The sequence below is a fragment of the Myotis nattereri genome (genome assembly GCF_964212035.1).
Source record: "Myotis nattereri genome assembly, chromosome: 4".
In the NCBI taxonomy this organism is placed as follows: Eukaryota; Metazoa; Chordata; class Mammalia; order Chiroptera; family Vespertilionidae; genus Myotis; species Myotis nattereri.
Genome location: NC_138079.1, coordinates 110,449,715 through 110,473,304, shown reverse-complemented (window position 1 = coordinate 110,473,304; position 23,590 = coordinate 110,449,715). Strand labels below are relative to the sequence as shown.

General features: G+C 53.4%; 1 protein-coding gene and 1 pseudogene across 3 annotated transcripts in view; both read left to right on the top strand.

Annotated features, from left to right (window-relative positions):
- Window positions 1-21,217, top strand: part of EEF2K (eukaryotic elongation factor 2 kinase) — a 40,964-nt gene extending 19,747 nt beyond the window's left edge. Inside the window, exons 6-17 of one of the 2 annotated variants that reach the window (XM_081090606.1) lie at window positions 135-281; window positions 563-695; window positions 946-1,073; window positions 1,780-1,981; window positions 3,835-3,902; window positions 6,359-6,436; window positions 7,102-7,164; window positions 8,612-8,746; window positions 8,893-9,081; window positions 13,607-13,731; window positions 17,425-17,603; window positions 18,866-21,217. In XM_081090606.1, the coding sequence (XP_080946732.1) occupies window positions 135-281; window positions 563-695; window positions 946-1,073; window positions 1,780-1,981; window positions 3,835-3,902; window positions 6,359-6,436; window positions 7,102-7,164; window positions 8,612-8,746; window positions 8,893-9,081; window positions 13,607-13,731; window positions 17,425-17,603; window positions 18,866-18,975 (1,557 nt within the window). In that variant the 3' untranslated portion in view covers window positions 18,976-21,217. The remainder of the gene's footprint in view (window positions 1-134; window positions 282-562; window positions 696-945; window positions 1,074-1,779; window positions 1,982-3,834; window positions 3,903-6,358; window positions 6,437-7,101; window positions 7,165-8,611; window positions 8,747-8,892; window positions 9,082-13,606; window positions 13,732-17,424; window positions 17,604-18,865) is intronic. The other variant, XM_081090607.1, reaches the window with a different exon arrangement.
- A 362-nt stretch (window positions 21,218-21,579) lies between these two features.
- On the top strand, window positions 21,580-22,332 carry LOC308518822 (large ribosomal subunit protein eL24-like; annotated as a pseudogene). Its single transcript has one exon. The product of its transcript is annotated as a large ribosomal subunit protein eL24-like (transcript).
- Window positions 22,333-23,590: the final 1,258 nt, after the last annotated feature.

The following is a 23,590-nucleotide window of genomic DNA, read 5'->3' as shown; positions in this document are numbered from 1 at the left end:
AGGGGTTTCCATTCCCAGAGGAAAGGGTCAGTGGGTTCTGGGGACAGGCAGCATTGGTGCCTCGGAGAGCTGCGGGCGGACTCCGCCCCAGAGGAGCTGCCGCCGGGCCCTGACCTCCTGCCCCGCCCCCACAGGTGGACATCGTGCAGATGTGTGTGGTGGAGCTGAAGGACAGGCCGGGCTCGCCCCTCTTCCACCTGGAGCACTACATCGAGGGCAAGTACACCAAGTACAACTCCAACTCGGGCTTCGTCCGTGATGACGCGCGCCTGACGCCGCAGGTGAGGCCCTGGGGCGGGGTCCCTCTGGGGAGGGTCTCCCCGCTGCGGCCCTCAAGCCGGTGGGGCTTCCCAAGGGCACCCTTGGCTCCTTCCGGCTCTGTCAGCCCCGAGGTCCCTGCCCAGTTGGACAGGACCGCTTTCTCCGCTGTCCTCTAAGCAGCGCCTCTGTGCAGAGAAGGCCCCCCGTGGGTGGAGCTGCCACGTCCGGTCTCTCTCCGAGTGGTGGCTGGCAGTGCCCACAGCCTGGCCTCCTGTCACCTTTTCCTTCCCGTCCCCCACAGGCCTTCAGCCACTTCACCTTTGAGCGTTCCGGCCACCAGCTGATCGTGGTGGACATCCAGGGTGTGGGCGACCTCTACACCGACCCACAGATCCACACCGAGAAGGGCACTGACTTTGGAGATGGCAACCTAGGTAGATGGGCAAAGAAAGCCTGTTTCCACGGAGACCACACACCCTCCCCAGCTCTCCCAGCTCTTGCACACGCAGGAAAAAGGGCGGATGGTCCTGTCAGGGTTGTGGCGATGGAAGCCTGGGACGTTTGACACTCCCCCCTGGCCCCCCCCTTTAGCATGGTTATGCCCCTCCCACCCCCACCCCCCCACCCCCCCACCCCCCGTCAAAAGGCAGAGCCATGCTCCCAACACGGCTGCTTTGTCCGCAGGTGTCCGGGGCATGGCGCTCTTCTTCTACTCCCACGCCTGCAACCGCATTTGCAAGAGTATGGGCCTCACTCCCTTCGACCTGTCACCGAGAGAGCAGGACACAGTGAATCAGAACACCAAGCTGCTGGTGGGTGCCCCGCGGGAGCCTGCGGTGGTTGGGGTGGGGGTGGGGGGGTACTGCCGGGCCTTCTGCTGCCAGCCACACACTGCGCTTCACTGTGACAGCGGCCCCGGCCTGCAGTGCTTAATTGAAGACCATCAGGACCGGAGGGATCTCAGTCCCTTCTGTGCCCCTCCTCCCTCCCAAGTCCGTGCACTAAGCTGAGTGCCCACTAGTAGAGCAGCTGGGGTCTGCTTGATTGGGGCCCATTTTTACCAGAGTGAGGAGACCAGGTGAGCAGAGCTTGGGAGAGAGATGTGTGGCGTGTGCGTGTGCGTGTGCGTGTGCGTGTGCGTGTGCGTGTGCGTGTGCGTGAGGTTGTGTTTGTCGACAAATAGCTGGGCTAGACTTGCGCCTGGCTGTGTTGAGGATGTGCCCACTCCCTACCCCTGCATGGCCCAGGTACAAGAACGTTGGCAAAGACCAGCTTGGGATTCTGGACGTGTAGCGATGTGAATTCCCCAGCTCAGGGCTGGCAGTGTGGTCCGCGCTTTGAGGAATGTTGGCTGGCCGGCTCCCAGATGCCCCTTTGGGTTAATCCTCACTGACTATTTTTAGATTTTCCACCAGACCCTAAACGGGCATGGATAGGAGCCTAGGGCAACAACAGATAAGAGGAGCTCCTCATTCCCAGCGTTGCCTCTGTGACTGAACGTCCCTGTTACTTCTCCAGCAATCAGCCAAGACCATCTTGAGGGGGACAGAGGAAAAGTGTGGGAGCCCCCTAGTGAGGACCCTCTCTGGGAGCCGGCCACCCCTGCTCCTCCGCCTGTCAGAGAACTCTGGAGACGAGAACATGAGCGACGTGACCTTCGACTCTCTCTCCTCCTCCCCATCTTCAGCCACGCCACACAGCCAGAAGCTGGACCACCTCCGTGAGTGATGCTTGGCCCCGGGTCCTTGTGATTGGAGGGACAGGTGCCAGGCCTACAGAGCTACACTGGCTTTCCCTGAACGTTAGACTTAAACACACTAACTAAAAGGATGCATGGCCCAGAGGGTTTTACAGGCGAGTTCAAGACGCAGGTCATCTGGATGCTGTAAAACAACCCGTGTTGTAGAAAACACATTTCAGTGTGTTTTAGGAAACTAGCAAAGCTTGATAGAACACCAAAGAAGAAAACTGTATTCAGACCTCACTCATAAATGTGTAATGCAGAAATTCTAAATAAGGTATTAACAAATAAAGACGATGAGTGACTTAAGGGCATCGTCTGTCCTAGACAGGGTTTCACAGGAATCTGAGGGTGCGCAGCGTTAGGGAGTGGGCTAGCATCACCTGACTAGGTCCCAGGAGAAAAACCACCATTTCTGAGGCTGAGGTGACAGCTGGCTGGCTCTGGGGCTGTGGAGGACGGTGTGGCCATTGCTCGCCGGGCCGGCGCAGCGGAGCGGGAGAGGGTTCCGGTGTCCGAGTTAAAGAAGTCTTTAGGCCTCTCCACAGAGCAGGTGTCAGCAAACAAGTTTGTTTGTTTTAATGTTTTTATTGATTTTAGAGAAAGAGGAAAAGAGAGGGAGAGATAGAAATGTCAGTGATGAGAGAGAATCATTGATCAGCTGCCCGCTCCTGCCCGACACTGGGGATTGAGCCCGGAACCCGGGCATGTGCCCTGAGGAAGTCGAACTGTGACCTCCTGGTTCATAGGCTGACGCTCAGCCACTGAGCAGCGTCCGAGCCCGAGTAAATGTGGTAGGCTCTGTGGGCACAGTCTGCCCTCGCCTCTGAGCGCAGTGTAGGTGCGGCTTACGCAAACAGGCGTGGCTCCTGTGCCAGTGCTCCTGTTGTGGGCATCAAAGTTTCAATTTCATATCAGGAGATATGACTCTTTTCATTATTTTCAATCATTTAAAAAGGAAAAAACCATTCTTAAAGAAACCACATAAAAACAGGAGACAGCCTGGCTGGTGTCGCTCAGTGGTTGATCTTTGACCTATGAACCAGGAGGTCATGGTTCGATTCCTGGTCAGGGCACATGCCTGGGTGGTGGGCTCAATCCCCAGTGCGGGGCGTGCAGGAGGCAACTGACCAATGATTCTCTCTCATCATTGATGTTTCTATCTCTCTCTCCCTCTCCCTTCCTGTCTGAAGTCAGTAATACATATTTAAAAAAGAAAAAATCAGGAGGCAAGCCAGGTTTGGCTCAGGGGAGCTCAAAGCAGGAGACAGACTGGGCCCTCCGGGAAGTGGCTGGATTTGCAGCCATCTGGGTCCCCACTGCGCGCTCCGGAAAAGCAGGCCAGGTCTGCATATGGGCCTTGTCAGGGTTGTGGCGACGGAGGCCTGGGACGTTGACCCCCACTGTAGCATGGTCATGTCCACCCGTCACGGAGCGGAGCCACGCTCCAACACCGCTGCTCTGCCCTCCGGTGTCCGGCATGGCGCGCTTCTTTGGTCCCCAAAGTACAAATGGCCTTTCTTCCTTCACAGCTGCATGCCGTGGGGGCCGCCTCGGGCCCTGCACACGTGCTTACAGACATGTTGCTTTATGACAACGCCAATTAAGCCGCCTGCTCAGGGCCCACAGCTGGCGAGACTTGGAGGAAGTTCTCAAGGAGGAAAGAGAACTGTAGCCCGGGGTGCTGACAGCAGTTTCCTCCCTCTTTTTGCATCTTTAAAATATAAAAAAAGGCTTCACCAGGTGCAGTCAGCCCTAGGCTGTAGTTTGGTCTTGGGGACTCCCCAGTAGTGGCCCCAGCACATCATCTGTCTGTGTTTTCTCCTGCTCAGATTGGCCAGTGTTCAGCGACCCGGACAACATGGCTCCCCAAGATCACGACCATCCCGACAACCACCGGGTGAGGAGCGGGCAGGAGGAGCAGGCTGGGCGGAGAGGACAGTCCAGTGGGAACTGAGGGTGATGCTCAGGGTCCCAGGTGGGCAGCCCCGGTCTGCTCTGCACAGGCCAGGGGCCGACGGAGGGGGGAGAGGCACAGGCAATCTCAGCCTCCCGCCCACAGCAGCAGTGTTTTCAGAGAGAGCCGGGGCCTCCCTTCCATGAACTGGTTAGAGAAGAGGAGCCATGTCAGCAGCAGAGACAGCTGCGGCTCAGCCCTCAGCGGGCTTGGCCCCTGTGTGGACAGCTGTGCTGGGGACGGGGGCACTGCCAGCTGGGACTCTCGGTTGGATAAATGGAACAGGTTCTTGCAGCTCTGGGGGCTCAGTGGTAAGAAACGGAAAGCATCATATTTGCATTCAGGCAAACATATCCCGGCGTCAAATTTAAAATTCACAGACTTTGTAGATTTGTCTCACTCGCCCAGTCCACCACTGCACCCTCAGATGGCTCCAAAGGTTCAGTTCACTCTTGGCTGCGTTTCAGAATGGTTGAGGGGAAGAATAAAAGAATAGCTGACACACACGGGTCATCACCGAGGGCAGACGCCATGTGGGGACTTGGTAGATGCTTCAGTTCGTCCTTTTAACAGACATTAGCACGCGACGTGCCTCGCCCCCTCCGCCCCTCAGCCGCCTGCTCCCTCCCATGACCACTGCTGGGCAGGCCTCTGAGCATCCCTGACTCAGACCTGAGGACACTGAGGCAAGAGAGCTTGGCCACTTGCTCCTGGTCACTGGGCGATAGAGCCGGTGCTCAGGCTCACCCTGACTGCTGCCCTTGGCCTGCGCTCTCCATCTCAGATGGGTAGTCCCCCCTTTCCTCAGGTGAAGAGACCTCGGTCTGGAGAGGTTGGCTGCCTCACCCAGGGCCCGGAGCTGGGGTGTGCCGGGGGCTCGCTGATGTTCAGCTCGGTCATGATTCTAGAAGGAGGGACGGGTGCAAGGAGCAGGCTGCCCGGAGCTTCTCAGTGCAGCCTGCAGTCCATGTTCATAAGGAGCCTTCACTCCACTCCCTGAACACTGCAGCTTGGGGGTCTGTAAATAACGCCTCAATTTTAAAAATTGGGGAAAACACACCCAACAGAACAGCCATTCTGCTCACACAGATACAGGCTCTGGGGGAGGCTGGCAGGGAGGCCTGTAGGCGCCTGGGTGGAGGGGTCCCAGCCGGACCAGGGACCAGGATCGCATTGTGTGGGCTTGCGTGGCTCCTGGCTGTTCCGGGGAGTGGGATAAGTTTCACATTTAAGCTAGTGATGCCAAGCTTCTTTTAAAAAGATACTTACATCAGTAAAATAAAATGGCTTTCTAAAGGAAAACCACAAATGAGAAGTATGAGTCCACGTAAGTGGCTTTATCTAGAGGAGGAAGGGGGGGGGGGGTCACTAGAGATCTACATTTGGGCCGTAGTGTTTTAATTCCTTTTACAAATAGAGGATCTAGCCCAGCCAGTTTTCCCAGTGGTTATAGCATGGCCCTCAGTTCCAGTCCGGGCATGTGCCTCGGTTGCAGGCTCGATCCCCAGCCCCAGTCCGGGCATGTGCCTCGGTTGCAGGCTCGATCCCCAGCCCCAGTCCGGGCATGTGCAGGAGGCAACCAATCTATGTGTCTCTCACATCGATGTTTCTCCCTTTCTGTCTCTCCCCCTCCCTTCCACGCTCTAAAATCAATAGAAAATTATCCTCAGGTTAGGATTAACAAAAGTAAATAAATAAAAATGCAAGATCCAAAGTAACTACGGCCTGCTGTTGAGAGTGACAGGGCCGGGGATAGGAGGGGTGTTCACCGTGGTCTCCGCTCCTATTGTGTGTTTGAAATACTTCTCAGTAAAGAAGGAAAGTAATGAAAGTGGGAGCTGAATAGTGATGCAGAACTCAAGGCTGGTAGGTACATTGTGGTGGTCTTAGCTGTTGTAAATTACACCAGATTCCTTTCTGAACAGGACTCAGATTTGGAACAAAACAAAAAAAATATGCGGGTGACCTGTGCGGTTTGGGCAGAGGGTGGAGTTGTAGTAATGGGGGCCCCAAGGCTGCGTTTCATCTGTGGCTTTAACCCTTAACCCAGCCTTTGTTTTTCTGCCTGTGAAATGGACGAGCCACACTTAACACTGCGCTTCCTGTGATCCCACCGTCGGTTCCACCCTCACAGCCTCTGGCGTGGGTGCTGTAATGAGTCCCCGTAAGAAGGAAACTGAGAGGGCAAGCAGCTGTCCAAGGTCACAGCTGGCGAGTCCCAAAGTCAGAGCCGAGCAGTCTAGCTCTACTGCTCGGTTGTCATGCAGCCAACACGGGCCAGAGGAGGATGTTAAGTGAGATGATGGGGAAAGGAGAGGAAGCAAACGGCTGGCATGTCCAGATGTCACCCCCAGGCACTCAAAGGCCCACTGAGATCTCGGGCCATCTTCTCTCCACAGGACTCTGAGAACAGTGGGGACAGTGGATACCCCAGTGAGAAGCGGGGTGAGCTGGATGACCCAGAGCCCCGAGAACAGGTAGGGAACTCCTGGGAAATAAGACCAGTTTTCTGTTCCCTCATTGTCTGGGAGGGTAGAGAGGTAGGGGGAATGCAAGTGGGTCATGAGAACATGATGAATAAATTACTAAATAAGCTCATTTCAGGAAAAGGTGGATGCAGGGCCCAAGATAAAACAGGCGAATGGGCACCAATGAGTGTAGTAAGGAGCCCAGGATGGGGTTAGGCACAGGATTGAAAGTGGCTAAGCGGAGAGGATGCTGGGTAAGAGGCTGGCCTAGCTCCCAGGCACTGGGAGAGCCAGAGGACGGGCTTCCGAGGCAGCTCCCACGGCTTCGGTGAGGGTGGCCTTGGCAGTGGCACAACGTGTCCCGCCAGCCGTGCCAATGCCAGAGTCCGGCCGCAGGGCACCTCCGGAAGCCCTCTGGTCTAGCCTTGTCCTTCAGGAAAGACATGCAGCGGGATCCAGGACTGGGCCCCGTTTTCTGGGATCCCCCGTGAGGAAGGCTGTGGCTGCTCGGGCACATGGTCCGCCTGCTGCCAGCACCCGCTCGGCCTGCCAGGCAGGCGCCAGCTTTCCCGGGGGCCGGGCGTCCCTGAGAGGAGTTTCTCGGGAGGAGGCTCTTGGCCAGCCCGGCCTTGGGGGAAGCTGCTCTCTGGAACTCTATTCTCTGCGTCCATCAGGGCCACTCGAACGGTAGCCAGCGGGACGAGTCGGACGAAGACAGCCTGGGCAGCTGCGGACGGGTAAGCTCCCCGAGGACCCCTTGCCGTGCTGTGTGCTTGCCTCTGTTTCTCCCCCTCACGCCACCGCAGCCTGCCCGGCGCCTCACAGTTTCCTAAAGGAAACGGTGCAAAGAAGCCCATCTCCTGGGCAAATACTTTCTGAGCCCCTGCCTGGGCTGGACGGTGGGGACCCCTGGGGAGGGTGAGGGAAACCGGGATCACCCACCCTGGGGGGGCGATCAAGCAGCCACAGCTCACTGCTCAAGCCCCGCCCACAGAGCCGCTCGTGGCATTAATTAACTTCCTCCTGACGACACCCAGGGAGACAGGCTGATGTGCTCGCCCCCATTTCAGGTTGAGGACACAGGTCTTGTTAGCCTCCCAGCTTCCTGGCTACCTTAGGCGCTCCTGACCCTCTGGCGGGCGAGGGAGGGACCGCCCCCGGGAGCCCGTGCTCTTCGCTAGCTGCCTGGGGAGCACTGGAGCCCACCTCCCGCCTAAGAGACTGAGGAGGCTCTCCCACCTGCAAGGTCCTTCCTGCCCGTGGGCACACCTCCAGGCTGCTGTTCTCCCACTGGGCCTCCTGGTCGCCGCAGGCTTCCCTCCCCTCCCTCTGGCGCACAGAGGGTTCACCAGGTGTTCTTTCCCCGTCGGGTCAGGGCTCAGCCAGGCACGGGCATGGTTTTCAACCGTGACACCACCAGCATTCTGAGCTGGACCACCCTCTGCTGTGGGGCCGCCATGTGTTGTCGCGTGTTTGGCACACACATCTGCCTGGCGCTGCTCTGGAGGAACCTGTAAACTGGGTTGTGTTTATTTTTTTATTTTAATATTTTAAATATATTTTTATTGATTTCAGAGAGGAAGGGAGAGGGAGAGAGAGATAGAAGCATCAGTGATGAGAGAGAATCATGGATTGGCTGCCTCCTGCACACTCCCAGCCGGGAATCGAACCGTGACCTGGGCATGTGCCCTGACCAGGAATCGCACCGTGACCTCCTGGTTCGTAGGTGGAAGGTCAATCACTGAGCCATGCCGATGGGGCAAAACCGGGCTGTGTTTAGCTGGGAGACATTCCCGGGAGCACCCGGTTGATGTCCAGAGGAAAGCAGAGGGATCTGACTCTGGCGCGTGGAGAGCGGGCCAATGGGCCGCTTGGGGCCCAGCCTCCCCGGCCTCACCCAGACTGACAAGTGAGCGACGCACTTCTTTGAGCCGCTGCGTCTGTGCTGCTGGCCTTTCTGTCCCGTTGCTGTCCTAGGCCCTCGGTGCCCACGAGCTGACAGAATTTGAGTGACTAGAAATGGAGCCCTGTTTGTCCTAGAAAACTCGACACCATCAGGGTTTGCTCCCACCTGGCCAGCCAGGCTCATGTCGTGGGAGCTGCTGACAGCTGTTGACGCCTGTCTGTCCCCAGCCCCGGCCTCTCTGGCCTGGAAACATGCCATGCCCGGCTCTCTCCCTTCAGGTCTGTGTGGAGAAGTGGAACCTCCTTAACCCCGCCCGCCTCCACCTGCCCAGGCCTTCCACCGTGGCCCTGGAAGTGCACAGGCTTAATGCTCTGGACCTTGGCAAGAGAATCGGGAAGTCCGTTCTGGGGAAGGTATCGGTGATGCCTTTTCAGAGCCCTCTCTGCACTAACCTGGCACTCACCTCCGCTCATGACCGCCTCCTGCAGGCTGGCTGGGGGCCCTGGGGTGTGGCCGTCGCCTCCCAGACTGCCCAGCCAGCACCCCATCTGTGTGGCAGGTCCATCTGGCCATGGTGCGATACCACGAGGGCGGGCGCTTCTGTGAGAAGGACGAGGACTGGGACCGTGAGTCGGCCATCTTCCACTTGGAGCACGCAGCCGACCTGGGCGAGCTGGAGGCCATCGTGGGCCTGGGACTCCTGTACTCGCAGCTGCCCCACCACATCCTGGCCGACGTCGCCCTGAAGGTGAGGGGCTGGGGCCAGCGGCGGCCTCCCCAGCCCACCTTCCCCAGCCTGGGGTCTGATCACCGGGTAGAGCCCCCACTTCTGAGTGAGAGTGGGTCTCCGGCCTGGGGACTGAGTGGAAGGTGACAGTCCCATTTCCAGGCAGGTGCAGCAGGGGTGATGGGAGAAGCAGGAGAGACGTGGGAACAAATGAGGGAGGGTCCTGCCTGGGGCTCCAGGGTCAGGTTGCTTCCCGAGCCATGGCTCCAGTGGTGCCCTTAGAGGCTAGAACAGTCCGGCACATAGTAGGTGCTTAGGATTTGCTTGTGAAATCAATGAATAAAATGATATTTAAGTTAGACCGAAAGGCCAAATGGTGATTAAGAGCAGTTCAGGGAGCAGGGCCGCACACAGGCTGGCGGGTCTAAGGACTGGAGGCTGCGTGGGGTCTGAGACTGCGGGATGTGGGGCGGGAAGCCCATGAGGTCCGCTCCCCCGCCCGCCTCCCTGGCCCTTGGGCACAGTGAGGAAAGCACCGAGTGAGCAGGCCCCGTCAGGTCTACAAAACTCAGTCTTTCCCCGGAGAAGCTGAGAAGCGCTTGTCGAGCACGTGGGTGGATAGGCGGCTGGGTGAGGCTGGGCTCAGCGTGGCCGGGCACTGCCCTCCTCACTGGCCTGGATGTGGCCTGTGGGGAGGGGTCTCAGACCAGAAGGCACTCCAAAGTCCTTTATTTATTTAACTCTTTGAATAGGTAAGAGGTTTATCTTACCTGATCAAAACCTTTATTTTCTTTAAAATTTTAGTTTGTTGTATAGAATTCCATAGTGTATTAGTTTCCTGTTGCTGCCATAACATATGACCACAAACTAGGTGGCTTAAAACAACAGAAATTCATTCTCTCACAGTTCTGGAGACTAGGAGTCCAAAACTAAAGTGTCGGCAGAGCCCTAGCTGGTTTGGCTCAGTGGATAGAGTGTCGGCCTGCGGACTGAAGAGTCCCAGGTTTGATTCTGGTCAAGGGCACACGTCCGGGTTGAGGGCTCGGACCGTGCAGGAGGCAGCCGATCAGTGATTCTCTCTCATTATTGATGTTTCTATCTCTCTCTCTCCCTCTTCCTTCCTCTCTGAAATGAATAAAAGCATTTTTTTTTAAGTGTTGGCAGAGCTGTGCTTCCTCCTTCCTGTCTCTTCCAGCTTCTCATGGTGCTGGCATCTGTAGCATCCTTGGTGTATAGATTCGTCACTCCCCTCTTTGTGTCTGTCTTCACATGGCCTTCTGTCCATCTCTGTGTCTCTTCTCCTCTGATAAAGATACCAGTCATGCCGTGAGGACTGAAGGGCCCTGGGTTCCATTCCTAATCAAGGGCACATACTTCAGTTGCAGGTTCCCCACCCCAGTTGGGGCGCATGTGGGAGACGACCAATTGATGTGTCTCACGTCGATGTTTCTCTTTCTCTCTTTCTCCCCCCCTTTCCTCCCTTCCAGTCTCTCTAGAAAACAATGGAAAAAATATCCTTGGATGAGGATTAAAAAAAAAGACGCCAGTCACATGGGGTTTAGGGCCTGCACTACCCCAGGATGACCTCAACTTAACTAATCAACATCTTAACATCTGCAAACGTCCTGTTTCCAAATCAGGCCCCATTTTGAAGTTCTGGGTGGACGTGAATGGGGAGGGACACTGCTTAACCCAGTGCACAGGGTTCCCTTCTACCAACACAGCGTATTTTCACCCTGTTTTTCTCCAAAGTTAGCCTGCCACGCACTCACCTGGCCCTAGGCTTTCTCACCGGCAGCATCCACAGCTCCCCTCGTGGTGCAGAGAAAGCGCCCTCATTCTTTTCCACAGTTGCATGACCTTCTGTTGCATGGGTGCCACGTGCTTACCAACCTGTGCCCTGTCGATGGGCACTGGGGTTGGTTCCATTCTTTGAATATCACAGAAATTGCTGCAGCGACGAGCCTTGTACACATGAAGTTGAGCTTCACAAAACTACCATGTTTGTAGGTCAGGAATGGTCAGATATTGACAGTGTCAGGCGGTTCAGTCAGGCCGATTATCGGGCCCGTGGGCAGAGATAACCCACAGCCGGTCCTATGGCCCTCGTTAGACCATGAGGGCAGGCCTGGTGCCGGGAGGGGATCTGACAGGCGGGTGATGTGTCTCCCATCTCCATGCTCATTCAGCCAGTGCTGCGCCGGGAGTGTTCACCCGCTGGCTCTCGGGTGGGAGGAAAGGTGTGCACCATCTGTATATAAGTTTATTATAAACGTTACTGACATAAAGAATGTGGAACACTTGGGGTGATGAACACAATGCAATATATAAATGATCTACTATAGAATTGTACACTTGAAACCTATATAATTTTGTTAACCAATGTCACCTCAATAAATTCAATAAATAAATAAAAGAATGTGGAGCACCCTAGTTGGTTTGGCTCAGTGAGTAGAGCATCAGCCTGTGGACTGAAGGGTTCTGGTTTCAATTCCGGCCAAGGGCACATGCCCCAGTTGCAGGCTCAATCGCCAGTAGGGCGCGTGCAGGAGGCAGTCGATCAATGATTCTCTCTCATCATTGATGTTTCTATCTCTCTCCCCCTCTCCCTTCCTCTTTGAAGTCAATAAAATATATATATTTTTTAAAAGACTATTGTAAATTCTATATAGTCAGGGCATTCTCACAGGATGCTTCCGCTACTTTTTGTGGAACTTTATATCTGCTACCCACTTATGGTTGCAACTGATGGGGCTGTGACATTCTGACATAAATATTGGTCATTATATATATTGGTTGAACCTTCATGTACTTCAGTGTGTAAGATGAAGGTGAAATAAGGAAGATTTCCGTCAGAACCGGAAGTTCGTTTATTTGCCTCTGATACGAGCAGCTGCATTGCTGATAACACTGGAGAATGTTTCTTCAGTTTCCTGTGCCAGCACAATATAATGACAGGCACCAACACTTTTAAGTTAATCTGCATCATGAATATTTTTTCATCTCTTTTCAACCAAGACAGTCAAAAAGATAGTTACTCAAACCTTCACTTGTAGCGATTTCCGCTTGCTGTGGTGTAAATGTGGCAATGTCATGATAAGTATGACGTCACTGAACACGGCATTGGGAGGAAATGTGCAGAAGACACGGTTTTATGGTGCGTTCATCACAGTTTCAAAAAACAGTGGTTCTCAGCCAGCCGTTCTGCCCTCCCTCTTTCCAGGGGACACTGGGCTATGTCTGGAGACATTTTTGTTTGTCGCGACTCTGGGGATGCAACTGGCACTAGTGGGTCGAGACCAGGGATGCTGCTGAATACCCTACATGGCGCAGGGCAGCCCCACAGCACACTCACAGGTTCCAGACCATAGGTAAGAGGCGGCACGTAGTGAAATACTAAGAAGTGATACCTTTTTGTTGTTGTTAATCCCCACCTGGAGATACTTTTTCCATTGCTTTTCAGAGAGTGGAAGGGAGGGAGGGAGGGGGAGAGAAAGAGAGAGAAGCATCAATGTGAGAGAGACACATTAACTGGTTGCCTCCTGCATGCGCCCTGACTAGGGGCAGGGAGCAAACCCTTGACCTGGAATTGAACCCGTGACCCTTGGGTGGACAGGCCAACACTCTAACCACTGAACACACTGGCCAGGTCTGAATAAACAAAAAGTGGTATATCTACACAATGGGATGTTATTTGGCATAAGAAGAATGAAGCATTAATACCTGCTACAACATAGATGAACCTTGAATGCTGTATGCCAAGTGGAAGAAGCAGCCACATATTATAGGATTACATTTATTTTAAATGTCCAGAATAGTGAAATCTCTAGAAACAGATGATAGATGAGCCTGGCCGGTGTGGCTCAGTGGTTGAGTGTTAACGTATGAACCGGGTGGTCACAGTTCGATTCCAAGTAAGGCACATATCTGGGTTGCAGGCTTGATCCTGATAAGGGATCTGCAGGAGGCAGCCAATCAATGATTCTCTCTCATCGTTGATGTTTCTATCTTTCTCTCCCTCTCCCTTCCTCTCTGAAATCAATAAAAGAGAAACAGGTGTTGCCCAGAGCTGGGTAGGATGGGGCAATTTGGAGGTGACAGCTCAGGGCATGGTGTTTCGGTTGTCTGAAATGGTTACGGTGATGTTGCACGTTGTGTGAATATGCTGAGACTATTGATTTGTGTGCTTTCATTGGGTGGATTATGTGGTATGTGAGTTATAGCTCAGTAAAGCTGCTGAAATGTTTAAAGAGTGGGAGCAGAGAGCCCTGCCCTGTGGAGGCAGGACGTGAGTGGCTCTTCGGCAGCCTCGGAGCAGATAGACGGCAGGGGGTAGGAGAGAGCTGAGCTGCTATTCTCCTCCCAGTGGGCCCCCAAGGAGCATGGCGCCAGGTGCTGGCCTGTTCTTTCTCACGAGAGCGATTCCACAGCAGCCCCAGCCCCCGGCTCTCACAACAGTCAGTGGGAGGAGGCTGGCCAGTGGCCCTGGCAGCCCCTCCAGTGCAGGCCTCATCTCTCTTCTCTCCCCTCTGGTTGGCATTGACAGGAGACGGAAGAAAATAAAACCAAAGGCTTTGATTACTTACTGAAGGCGGCTGGCGCTGGTGACAGACAGTCCATGATCTTGGTGGCACGAGCTTTTGACACTGGCCAGAACCTCAGCCCAGACAGGTACTGTGGCCGCCACTCAGGGGGGCTGGTGGGAACGGGCTCCAGGTGGGAGCTTCCCCTCCAGGACCAGCACAGACCTGGGTTTCGGGCTTGGCTCCCCGCTGCGTTCCAGTCCGTGGCAAGTTACTTTACCTCCCTGGCCTCAGGCCCTTCAGTGTGTGAACGGAATGATTGTGGAGCCTGCATCCTAGGATTGTTGTGTGAGGGTTAGATGAGGTGGAACTCTCCCCGTGCCTGGCACAGAAGCATGAGCTCATGCGGCAGCTTAGCTGGTAGAGGTAAAGGTCCTCCTGGGAAAGAGTCTGAAAGGATGTGCAGGATCGGCCCGCGTGGCTGTCCCTGGATGGTAGGATCTGGGTGATTAGAATTTACTCTGCCTACTTTCATGTTTCCCTTCTGAGAGGGAGGGGGAAGGAAGCAAGCCCAGGGTAGCTCAGGCCTGGAGTGGGTTTCCCAGGGTGGCTGAGCCTCCTGAAGGCAGGACTGCAGGTGCTAACTCTTCCTTAGCTGCCGCTCAGGGCTGGTTTGTGCAGGGGGAGGAGGGGCGGGTGGCCCGGCTCCATCTCATCTCCTTGGCTTGACCAGTGAGTCGTCCCAGAAGTCCAGGCTGAGCAGAGGACAGTGGGAGAATTGAACTCATAAAGCAAGTATGTCAAACTCAAAGGCTAACACAGGCCAAATAAACAAGGTTGAAGTTTATGTGGGCCACAAAAACACAAAAGCTTCAATTTTCATAGAAACGTAGGTTTATTTCGATAGAGACATGCTAAATACAGAGGGCTGAAATAAATGAGTCATCGTTAACATAAAATAATAGAACATTTTAATAAAAATGAATATTTTTTCTTGAACATTAATTTACCAGACACTGAATTACTGCACAAATTAATAAGCGTAACGCAAATAAACCTATTTTTCTTGTTCTCTGAAAGCGAAATATTTCCTGTTGCCCACACCAAACAAGTCAGTACAAGACTAATGACATGGCCATCGGCTACTAAAATATTCGCTGCTGGTGTTAGTGGAGAGAAATGGTGCACCTGCGCGTAAGGGAAATGAATGCGACACGATGATAGTAATCAGTCATTAGCGAACGTTGTAGTTCGTTATTAATCATTATGTATCACAGGATATTGTAAAAATTAAGTTACGAAATTTTTGTTAAAACGTTTTTTATTTACCGGCTGGGCCACAAAAATATTGGTTGTGGGCTGCATGCAGCCCGCAGGCCACGAGTTTGACATGCTTGTCGTAAAGGGACCCATTGCTGATGCCCTGTGGTTCTCCGGGGGTTCCCGCGAGGCTCCCCGCCGCGTTAATGAAAGTGGGAAGAGGCAGTTCTCACCCGCGGCTCCGGAGGGAGCAGGTGAGCACAGTCCTCCTCTACACCCGCAGGGGGCGCAGCCTGGCAGCTCCTCTTCTCCGGTCAAGGTCTCCTGCCCCTCTCACCGGGTGAGAAGGAAAGTCAGGGCCGTGGTTCTAAGCTCCCAGGGCCTGAAGCATCTGGACACGCGGCCGCCTGCGTATCGTGCAGACATGTACCTGCTCTTTGCTCCCTGGTGATCGGACCGCTCTTTCCCTGGTGGTTTTATCTCACTGAGAACGGGAACGGTCTTCGCTGTCTGCAGCCCCGTGTTCCGCGCAGGGCCTGGCTCAGTGGTCGTTCGAATGAATGAGCCAACACATCTCGTTGGCACACACAGGCCGGGCCTGTTTGGCCCCACTTTATGAATGAGGTAACTAGTTCTGAGAGGCGAAGGGACTTGCCATGGTCACATGGGAGCGAGGGGCAGAGCGGAGCCCAGGTCTCTGGCCCCTCCTGCAGTGGCCTGTCACAGGACGACACTGTCACGGACGGGGGGTGAACAGAATGGCACGCGTGACTGTGCGGATCAGACGCCGTGTGCCTGGTGCCCACCGAGCGTGCCGGGGAAGCCCAGCCTGGCGGTGCTGGGGCCGGGCACCGACAGATCTTTGCCGTGTGTGTTCTTATGACTTTGCCTTTTTCTTTGACATGATAGTTTCTGTTGTTGATTTGTAAGAATTTTTCAGATGTTGATGCTAGTAACTCTGTGGCATATGAGCTGGCTTAAAATTTCCTTCAGAGATAACTACTACCGATGTGGGGGGACAGGGCCACTCCGTGACCGCTGTTTATGGGGTTGGGGATACATGGACTTTTAATATTTATGTAGTTTAATCTTTCAAAGTTTTTTTATATAGCTTTTACTACAGTCATTTTTTTATTCTTCTTCCTCATTCCAAGCTGCTCCAGCCTCTTCCATTCAGGGAGCGTTAATTAAGGGCCACTCGGGTAAGGCAGGCCCCATGGAGGCCCAAATTTCCACCTTCTCAGAAGTTACCCCCAAATAGGGGAGGAAACGTCATTGGAAACTCCAACGCAGGGTGGGCACCTACCCCTGGGCGTGGCGTCGTGGGGTGGGTGGGGCGGGAAATATTAGGCCCTTCCGCTCTTTTTCATTCAAGTTTCAGGGCAGATCTGCTTTGCCCGTCAAGACCAGGGAGGGTCAAGACCAGGGGAGTTAAAGGGGTGCAATATGGTTTAGTGGCTTACAGACAGATGTCAAAACCTCAGTCTGGTGGGTATGTCCCAATAATTGTCAGAAGATTTCCCTTTTCTGTAAAATAAAGTGGAGTCAGACTAGCTCCTGACGGCCGTCCTGGCCAGCGTGTTTACCCACCAGCGGGCCCTGCCTTTCTGGGCCTTTGGCGTCTTCGGGGAAACTGTCCTCAGCGTTGAGTAAACAGACTGAGGCCATTGTAGGAAACGGTCTGGAGACGGCGTCTCTGAAGAAGAGGCACAGAGCTGCGGACCCGGTGTGGGCACCCCAGCTGACCGAGCAGCAGGGCAACGGCAAGGAGCAGATGGAGCTGGTGTGTCGGAACAGAAAGCCTGGCATGGGGAGGTTAGCAGGAGCTAAAACCAGGGCTGAGCCAGGCCAGGTTGCACCCGGAGGGGAGGACAGCAAGTCATGGTAGCTGCTTTCCGGAACGCTCATGAGACCCACAGGCCTTCTCACAGCGTCCCTCTGCTCTTTGCCGGCATGCTAAGAGTGCTCACGTGCCCGGATACAGTTAGTGCGCCCAAAGGGAAGGCTGCTACCCTGCCTGCTCGGTCTGTGTGTTTAGATTTGCTTAGAACCTGCGTGCTTTGGCCATTCACGTGCTGCAGCAGGAGAAAGAGCTGAGGCCAGAGGGGCCGAGCAGAGAGGGAGCCGGCTCCTCCCCGGAAGCCTGCCCGGTGCCGGCTGCACAGGCCCAGCGTGAGACGGGCCACAAGGTGACCACTCTCACGTGACCTTGAGGCCTTGGCACAGGGGACCCATTCACCTCCTCTCGTACCCAGTCATAGGACAGACTGGCTGGTACCAGCCACTGCTGCTGCAGGCCCACAGGGTGCTATCGTGTTCAAACGAAAACGCCCCCCACCCCTGCTGGAGAGCCGTGGGATGCACCAGCCCCGTCAGGGACAGTGAGAGACGGCGCTCTCATAGACGTGTAACCTGAGGTGTGGACGGTGCCCCTTCGATGCGGTGGCCTCTGGGGCTGTGAGTCGGGACCCTCAGGCGGCGGCCCCCCGGGACCCCGGACCTGCTCCTCCCGCGCTGGGCCTTCTCCATCCTGCCCGGCTGCCGTGGTAACCTCCCTCTTTTCCTCTGCATCCCCGGCAAGGTCCCGAGACTGGCCAGAGGCCCTGCACTGGTACAGCACTGCCCTGGGGAAAACAGACTGCGACGAGGGCGGGGAGTACGACGGGGTGCACGACGAGCCCCGGTACACGCTGCTGGCCAGGGAGGCCGAGATGCTGTCTGTGGGCGGCTTCCGGCTGCAGAAGGACCCGCAGAGGTCAGGTAGGTCGGGAGCCCTGCCCCTGAGGCGGGCGGGCCGGGCAGGAGAGACGTGATTCCTGTCCCACCGGCAAGACACAGGCTGCGTGCGGCTCCTCTTTCAGATGCACAGGCCCGCATTCTGCCAGGCTGGACCCACAGGCGCCGGCTTAGGGGGGCTTCATGGAGCTGGTGTGCAGATGAGCGTTTTTATTTTAATGGTTATATATCAGGGGCTCCGGTTTTAGGGTGTTGGGGTTATTTTTACTATTAAAAATCAATTGAACCGACATTTTCATCACCTAAAATTCACCATTTTAAAGTGTACAAGTTCAGTGGTGTTTAGTACCTTCACGATGTTGAGCAACCATCCCGACTCTCTCAGTCCAGAATACTTCCACTCGCCGCAGCGAGAGCCAGTCCCCGGGAGCAGTGGCCTCCTGCCCCCCTTCATTCCTGCAAACCACTAGCCTACTTTTTGTGTGGATTTACCTACTCTGGACAGTTCATAAAGAGAGAATCATACAATATGTGGCTCTTGTGTCTGGCTTCTTTCATGGAGCATAATACTTTCAAGGTTCATCCATGTTGTAGCATGTATTAGTACTTCATTCCTTCTTATTGCCTCATAATATTCCATTGTACAGAGGTACTATATTCTGTGTATCCGTTCAGCAGTTGACGCACACATTAGATATTTTTTCTGTTATATAATAAACATACTGAACTCCTTATATCTCTTATTTCACAGGTATGGGGTTGAGGCCAAGTTTAAAAAAAATGTTAAGGGTGTATAAAAAATGAGCAATTCTGTAATTCCTTATTTGGAATTTCTAAATCTCAGAAGCTCTGAAAAAACAGTTTTTGTTCATGTGGCACATATTCACTTGGTGGCCAAACCTGTCCAGAACTGACATGGGGCCATTTCTAATCTTTGTTTCTTCCCCTTGCATACCTTCTCCAAATGGCCCTGCAAAGGCCTCAGCCTGCTTCTCCTTGGCTCAGATGGAAGCACCCCCCAGCCCTCATGCCAGTCATTGAGATGGCCTCCTCTGATTGGCTGTGCCTCAGTCTGGGCCAATCTCTGCGGCCTGGTGGGGAATGAGGAGGGTACTTTGTTTGGCCAGACTCTGATCGCATGACCTCCCAGAGCCCCACCCAGGTCCTGTGGAGGGAGAGGGAGTTTGTAATATTGGGGGTGCTGTTCCCAGGGAGGGGAGGGGATACTGGGCTGGCAAAAACACCAGGCGGCTCATTTGTGTGTGGCCCACTTTGCTGTCTTTCAGGCGACTTGTACACGCAGGCAGCCGAGGCAGCGATGGAAGCCCTGAAGGGCCGGCTGGCCAACCAGTACTACCAGAAGGCGGAGGAGGCCTGGGCCCAGATGGAGGAGTAACGCGCCAGGAAGATCACCTGGGCCAGTGCCCACACAAGGGCTAGAGGGGAAAAGACCCACTGACTCATCTAGGGGCTATTTGGGGTATTTTTAGTGTGTTTACATCAACTTTTGTACATCATTCTTTGACTCATAAAAATGTCTTTGCTATCAGCAAAGACACATAGCTGTCCCCAGGGTGGTGTTTTGGGGGCGTGGGGATTGAAAAAGCAGCCTAATGAACCGGCATATGGATTTGAGGTTCTTTTGTTTTGTCACAAGATGCTAGAAAGTGCTTTTGGAAAATCTTAGGACTTTGCTCCCCAGCATTTTCAGGCTGGACTGCAATCTCAGGCCCACAGACCTGTGTCCTGAGTCGGATGAGGAATGTGTTGCTGCCCGTGAACGCTCTGTGAACTCTCCGTGGGCGTACGGTCCCAGCGTAGGGCACAGCCTCTCTTCTCAGCACTTGGAAGCATGCATGGTGTTGCTCCATGCAAGTGAGATGGTACAACGCCCGGGCCCTCTTCTGCCATGGGAGGGGGAGGACCCGCACATGGACTCTTTTCTACCTTTTAGTTTAATTTCCTTCCTGAAATGCAACTGATTTTCTGGAATACAGCCGAATTCCATTTTGAAGCATGGTTTCTACAGGGGCTCTTCAAACAGGTGTGGTTTGTACACACGCTTTCCTGCCTCTGAGCGCTCATCAGCGCGTGTTGGGGGGGGGGGGGGTGCGCCTAAGGCTCCCACAGGGAGGGACCGTGGTCCGGCGTGGCCAAGCCCTCCCTCCAAGCGGCATGTACTCTGCATCTCGGGCAGCACCCACAGTGGCTCCCGCCGCCCTGGCACAGGATCCCCTCGTGTTCTCTCGGCAGCTGATGTCCAGCCCTGTCCTTGGCATCTTCTGCTTGAAGCGAGCCTGCTTTCCGGTCACTCCCAGCAGGTGCTTGCAGCAGCAGCGCTTCAGGTTTATCTGCCACGTTGGAGAGCGAGGCGGCAAGAACTAACTATAAACACTCATTGACCAGTTTCCACACGGCCAGGCTATGGCTAATTGTACATAATGAGCTTTTTCTTCAGAAAGATTTCAGCCTGACCCGTAGTTCACTCCCCCAGCCCGAGAGTGGGAAGCTGCTGGACGAGCAGCGTTGACATGGGAAAGCCTGCAGAGGATGGCTAAGGCTGTGCCACTTGGCATGAGCACTTGCCATTGTTTTTGAGGGTTATTGGGAAGCAGAAAAAAAGAAAGATTTCAGCCCTAGCTGGTTTGGCTCAGTGGATAGAGCATCAGCCCTCAGTCTGAAGCGTCCCGGGTTTGGCTCTGGTCAAGGTCACATACCTTGCTTGTAGGCTTGATCCTCGGCCAGGTGGGGGCATTTTCGGGAGGCACCCAATCGATGTGTCTCTCTCACATTGATGTTTCCCTCTCTGTTTCCCTCCCTTCCACTCCAACAAACCAATTAAAAAATATCCTCGGGTGAGGATTAAGAAATAAAAAAGAATTCAATTAATATCAGAATGATTTCAGTTTGTATTTCAGATAGCAAAGAAAACAGTCTGATTTGATGAACTCCAAGTGATTAAGGAGCTTCTCTTTATTTGTTTAAAACACAGAGTGTGACATACAAACCATTCTGACCTTCTCATTGAAAGAGGGCCTTGCTGTGGAGCTGTGAACCTGTGCGGCTGGTTTCAAAAGCCAGAGTGTGCCCGGGAGGAAAGGCCAAGCAGAGCCAAGACCACTGGGTCAGTCCTTGGGCGGACCTCTAAGTGGCTATCCCTCGTTTGCATGTGGGCTTGTCACGGCCAGTTCCCTTTAGAAGCTGGGGCTGATAGCTCTTTTTCCACTTGCAGCAGATCAAGTAGTAGTTTTTGTTTTAAACCAGTTGCATGCAGTTAAATTGCATATGTTAAATCTAAGTCCCAAGCTACTTTACTGTGACTTATCTCTTCAGAGTAATCAAGCCTCATGTAATCCATGCTCCTTTGTTGTTGTTAATTCAGCCAGCCCCCCACCCTCTCTTAGACTTCATTTGCAAACCATTTGTTCCCTGATCACCTCTCTCAGTTCTTAGTTATGCGTTAGTGCTTTCCTTTAACACTGGGATCCACAAACGTTTGTAAAGGGCCAGATAGTAAATATTTTAGGCTGTATGCTCTGCAGGGCTCAGCCCTGCTATGGTAGAGCAGAAGCAGCCATAGACAGTTCTTGAGTGAATGGGCGTGGCTGGTGTTCCAATAAAACTTTATTTTGAAAGCAGGTGGCTCGCCTGGGCTGTAGTTTTCCCACCTCTGCTCTAACCCTTGATTGAGACCTACTGTGTTAAGCTCTGGGCATGAGCTCTCGCAGTTTTCTGACCTCCAGGGCTCAAACACACCGTGCCTTGGCACAGAGTAGGCACTCAGTAACTGTGAACAAAGGAGAGCCGGTCACTGCACTCACTCTTCGCAGCTCTGGTCTTCCATGCAGTTAATGATGCAGTGTTTGGATTGGCTTGAACCACCACCCCTGCATCTCCACCCACCCGCCCACATGGCCTTAATGTCGAAGGTGGTGCCCTCTCCTCCTGGAGGTCGCGATGGCCTGGGTGTAGAGTTTAGCAAATGCTTCTCTAAGGACCATTGAGAGTGAAATGATCAGTAGGATGTTGAGATCCTCCTGAGCCAGAAGAAGACTTTACTTCATCTTCAAAACCTAGTTTTGTGCTCTTCACCATCTTTCCTGCACTCCGGCGGCCACAGCCATGAAAAAGGTCGAGCTCTGCGGTTTCAGTTACAAGATCTACCCTGGACACGGGCAGTGCTACGCCAGGACCGATGGGAAGGTTTTCCTGTTTCTTAATGCAAAATGCGAGTCGGCATTCCTTTCCAAGAGGAATCCTGGGCAGATAAACTGGACTGTCCTCTATGGAAGAAAGCACAAAAACGGACAGTCGGAAGAAATTCAAAAGAAAAGACCCGCCGTGCAGTCAGATTCCAGAGGGCCATCACTGGTGCATCTCTTGCTGATATAATGGCCAAGAGGAACCAGAAACCTGAAGTTAGGAAAGCTCAACGAGAACAAGCTATCAGGGCTGCCAAGGAAGCAAAAAAGGCTAAGCAAGCGCCTAACAAGACAGCACTGGCTGCTGCTAGGGTTCCCACAAAGGCTGCGCCTGAGCAAAGGGTTGAAGCCTGTGAAGGTTTCTGCTCCCCGTGTTGGTGGGAAATGCTCAGTTGGCAGATGAGATTCTTAAATAAAGACCTGACTATCACTAAGAACACACACACACACAACAACAACAACAAACCTAGTTTTGTGCCTTCTAAAGCTGGCTAGGGCATCTCCTTTTTCCACAAATGCTGAACATGCAAGCAACAGTCCCCTGTCCCCTCTCCCCCCCACCACCACTACAAATACCCAGGACAGTCCAGTCCCACTGGAAAATACCAGACTATCTTCAATGAAGAAACAGATGAAGGTCTGGGAGATTAGATAAGCAGAGTTGGGGATGTCATCTGGGGCTTCCAATCACAGATGGAGAAACTGAAGTTCTGAAAGGTAGAATCTTCACAGTGACTCTGCTGGTTAGCCACTAAGCTGGAGTAGGGTTTTGAGAGCTGCTGTTATTCAGAGGACTCAGAAAAGAAAATTTAAACTTAAACTGGTCTATGAAATCCTTTTCAGTTTTACTACCGGTGGGAAAGAGTGTGGAGGGGCTTGGCCCTGGTCGGGTAGTTCTCTTGGTTAGAGCATCTCCCAATACACCAAGGTTGCAGGTTCAATTCCCAGTCAGGGCACATACAAGAATTAACCAATGAATGTATAAATAAGTGAGGTAACAAATTGATGTTTCTCTCCCTTTCTTTCTCCCTATCTCTGTAAAATCAATCAATTAAAAAAAAAGTAAAGGTTTTATTAATGTAAGAAGGGGAAAAACAAACACCATTGTGTCTGAATATTCCTCTTCCCTCCCCCTCATTCGAGGCACTGTGGGAATTTATTGAACGCCACCTTGATGACCCAGCCAGGTAAACTACCTTTTTGCTGTTTCAGTGACTTCATTTCTTCCCACCCCGACCCCTGCACATTTGTTTGCAGTGCTGGACATGTTTTACCAATCAGCAAATGTTTACACAAGTGTATGCAACTTGGGGGCGGGGCAGAATATGCATATTCTCTGCGTGGATTTGTGCGTGCTATTCGTGTTTCTAGTCTCTGGGGTAACCATGTAACCTAGACAAAGTGGACACTGGTAGAACCCAGAGAAGTGGCTTGCAGTATATATTTGTTTTCGCATATGTATTAAGTTCCATTTTGTATATTACAAATAAAGTGGTTTCTTCCCATCTGGTCTCAAATTCAGATGTCTCCTGTTAGCAGACGTGTTAAAATGAACAGTCCTACCACTGTGCAAAAGTAAACAAGCACTTTTACTGTAATACTAGAGACCCACTGCATGAAAATCGTGCACTTGGGGGGTGGGGGTCCCTCAGCCCGGATTGTGAGAGGGCACAGGCCAGGCCGAGGGACCCCACTGGGGGGAGAGAATCTTTTTAAAAATTCAAAAACATTTATTGGAAAAAAGGATGTGTGTTCCCAGAATAAGAGGGCCCATCAAGTACATAGCCAATGGATAGTTGACCTATACCA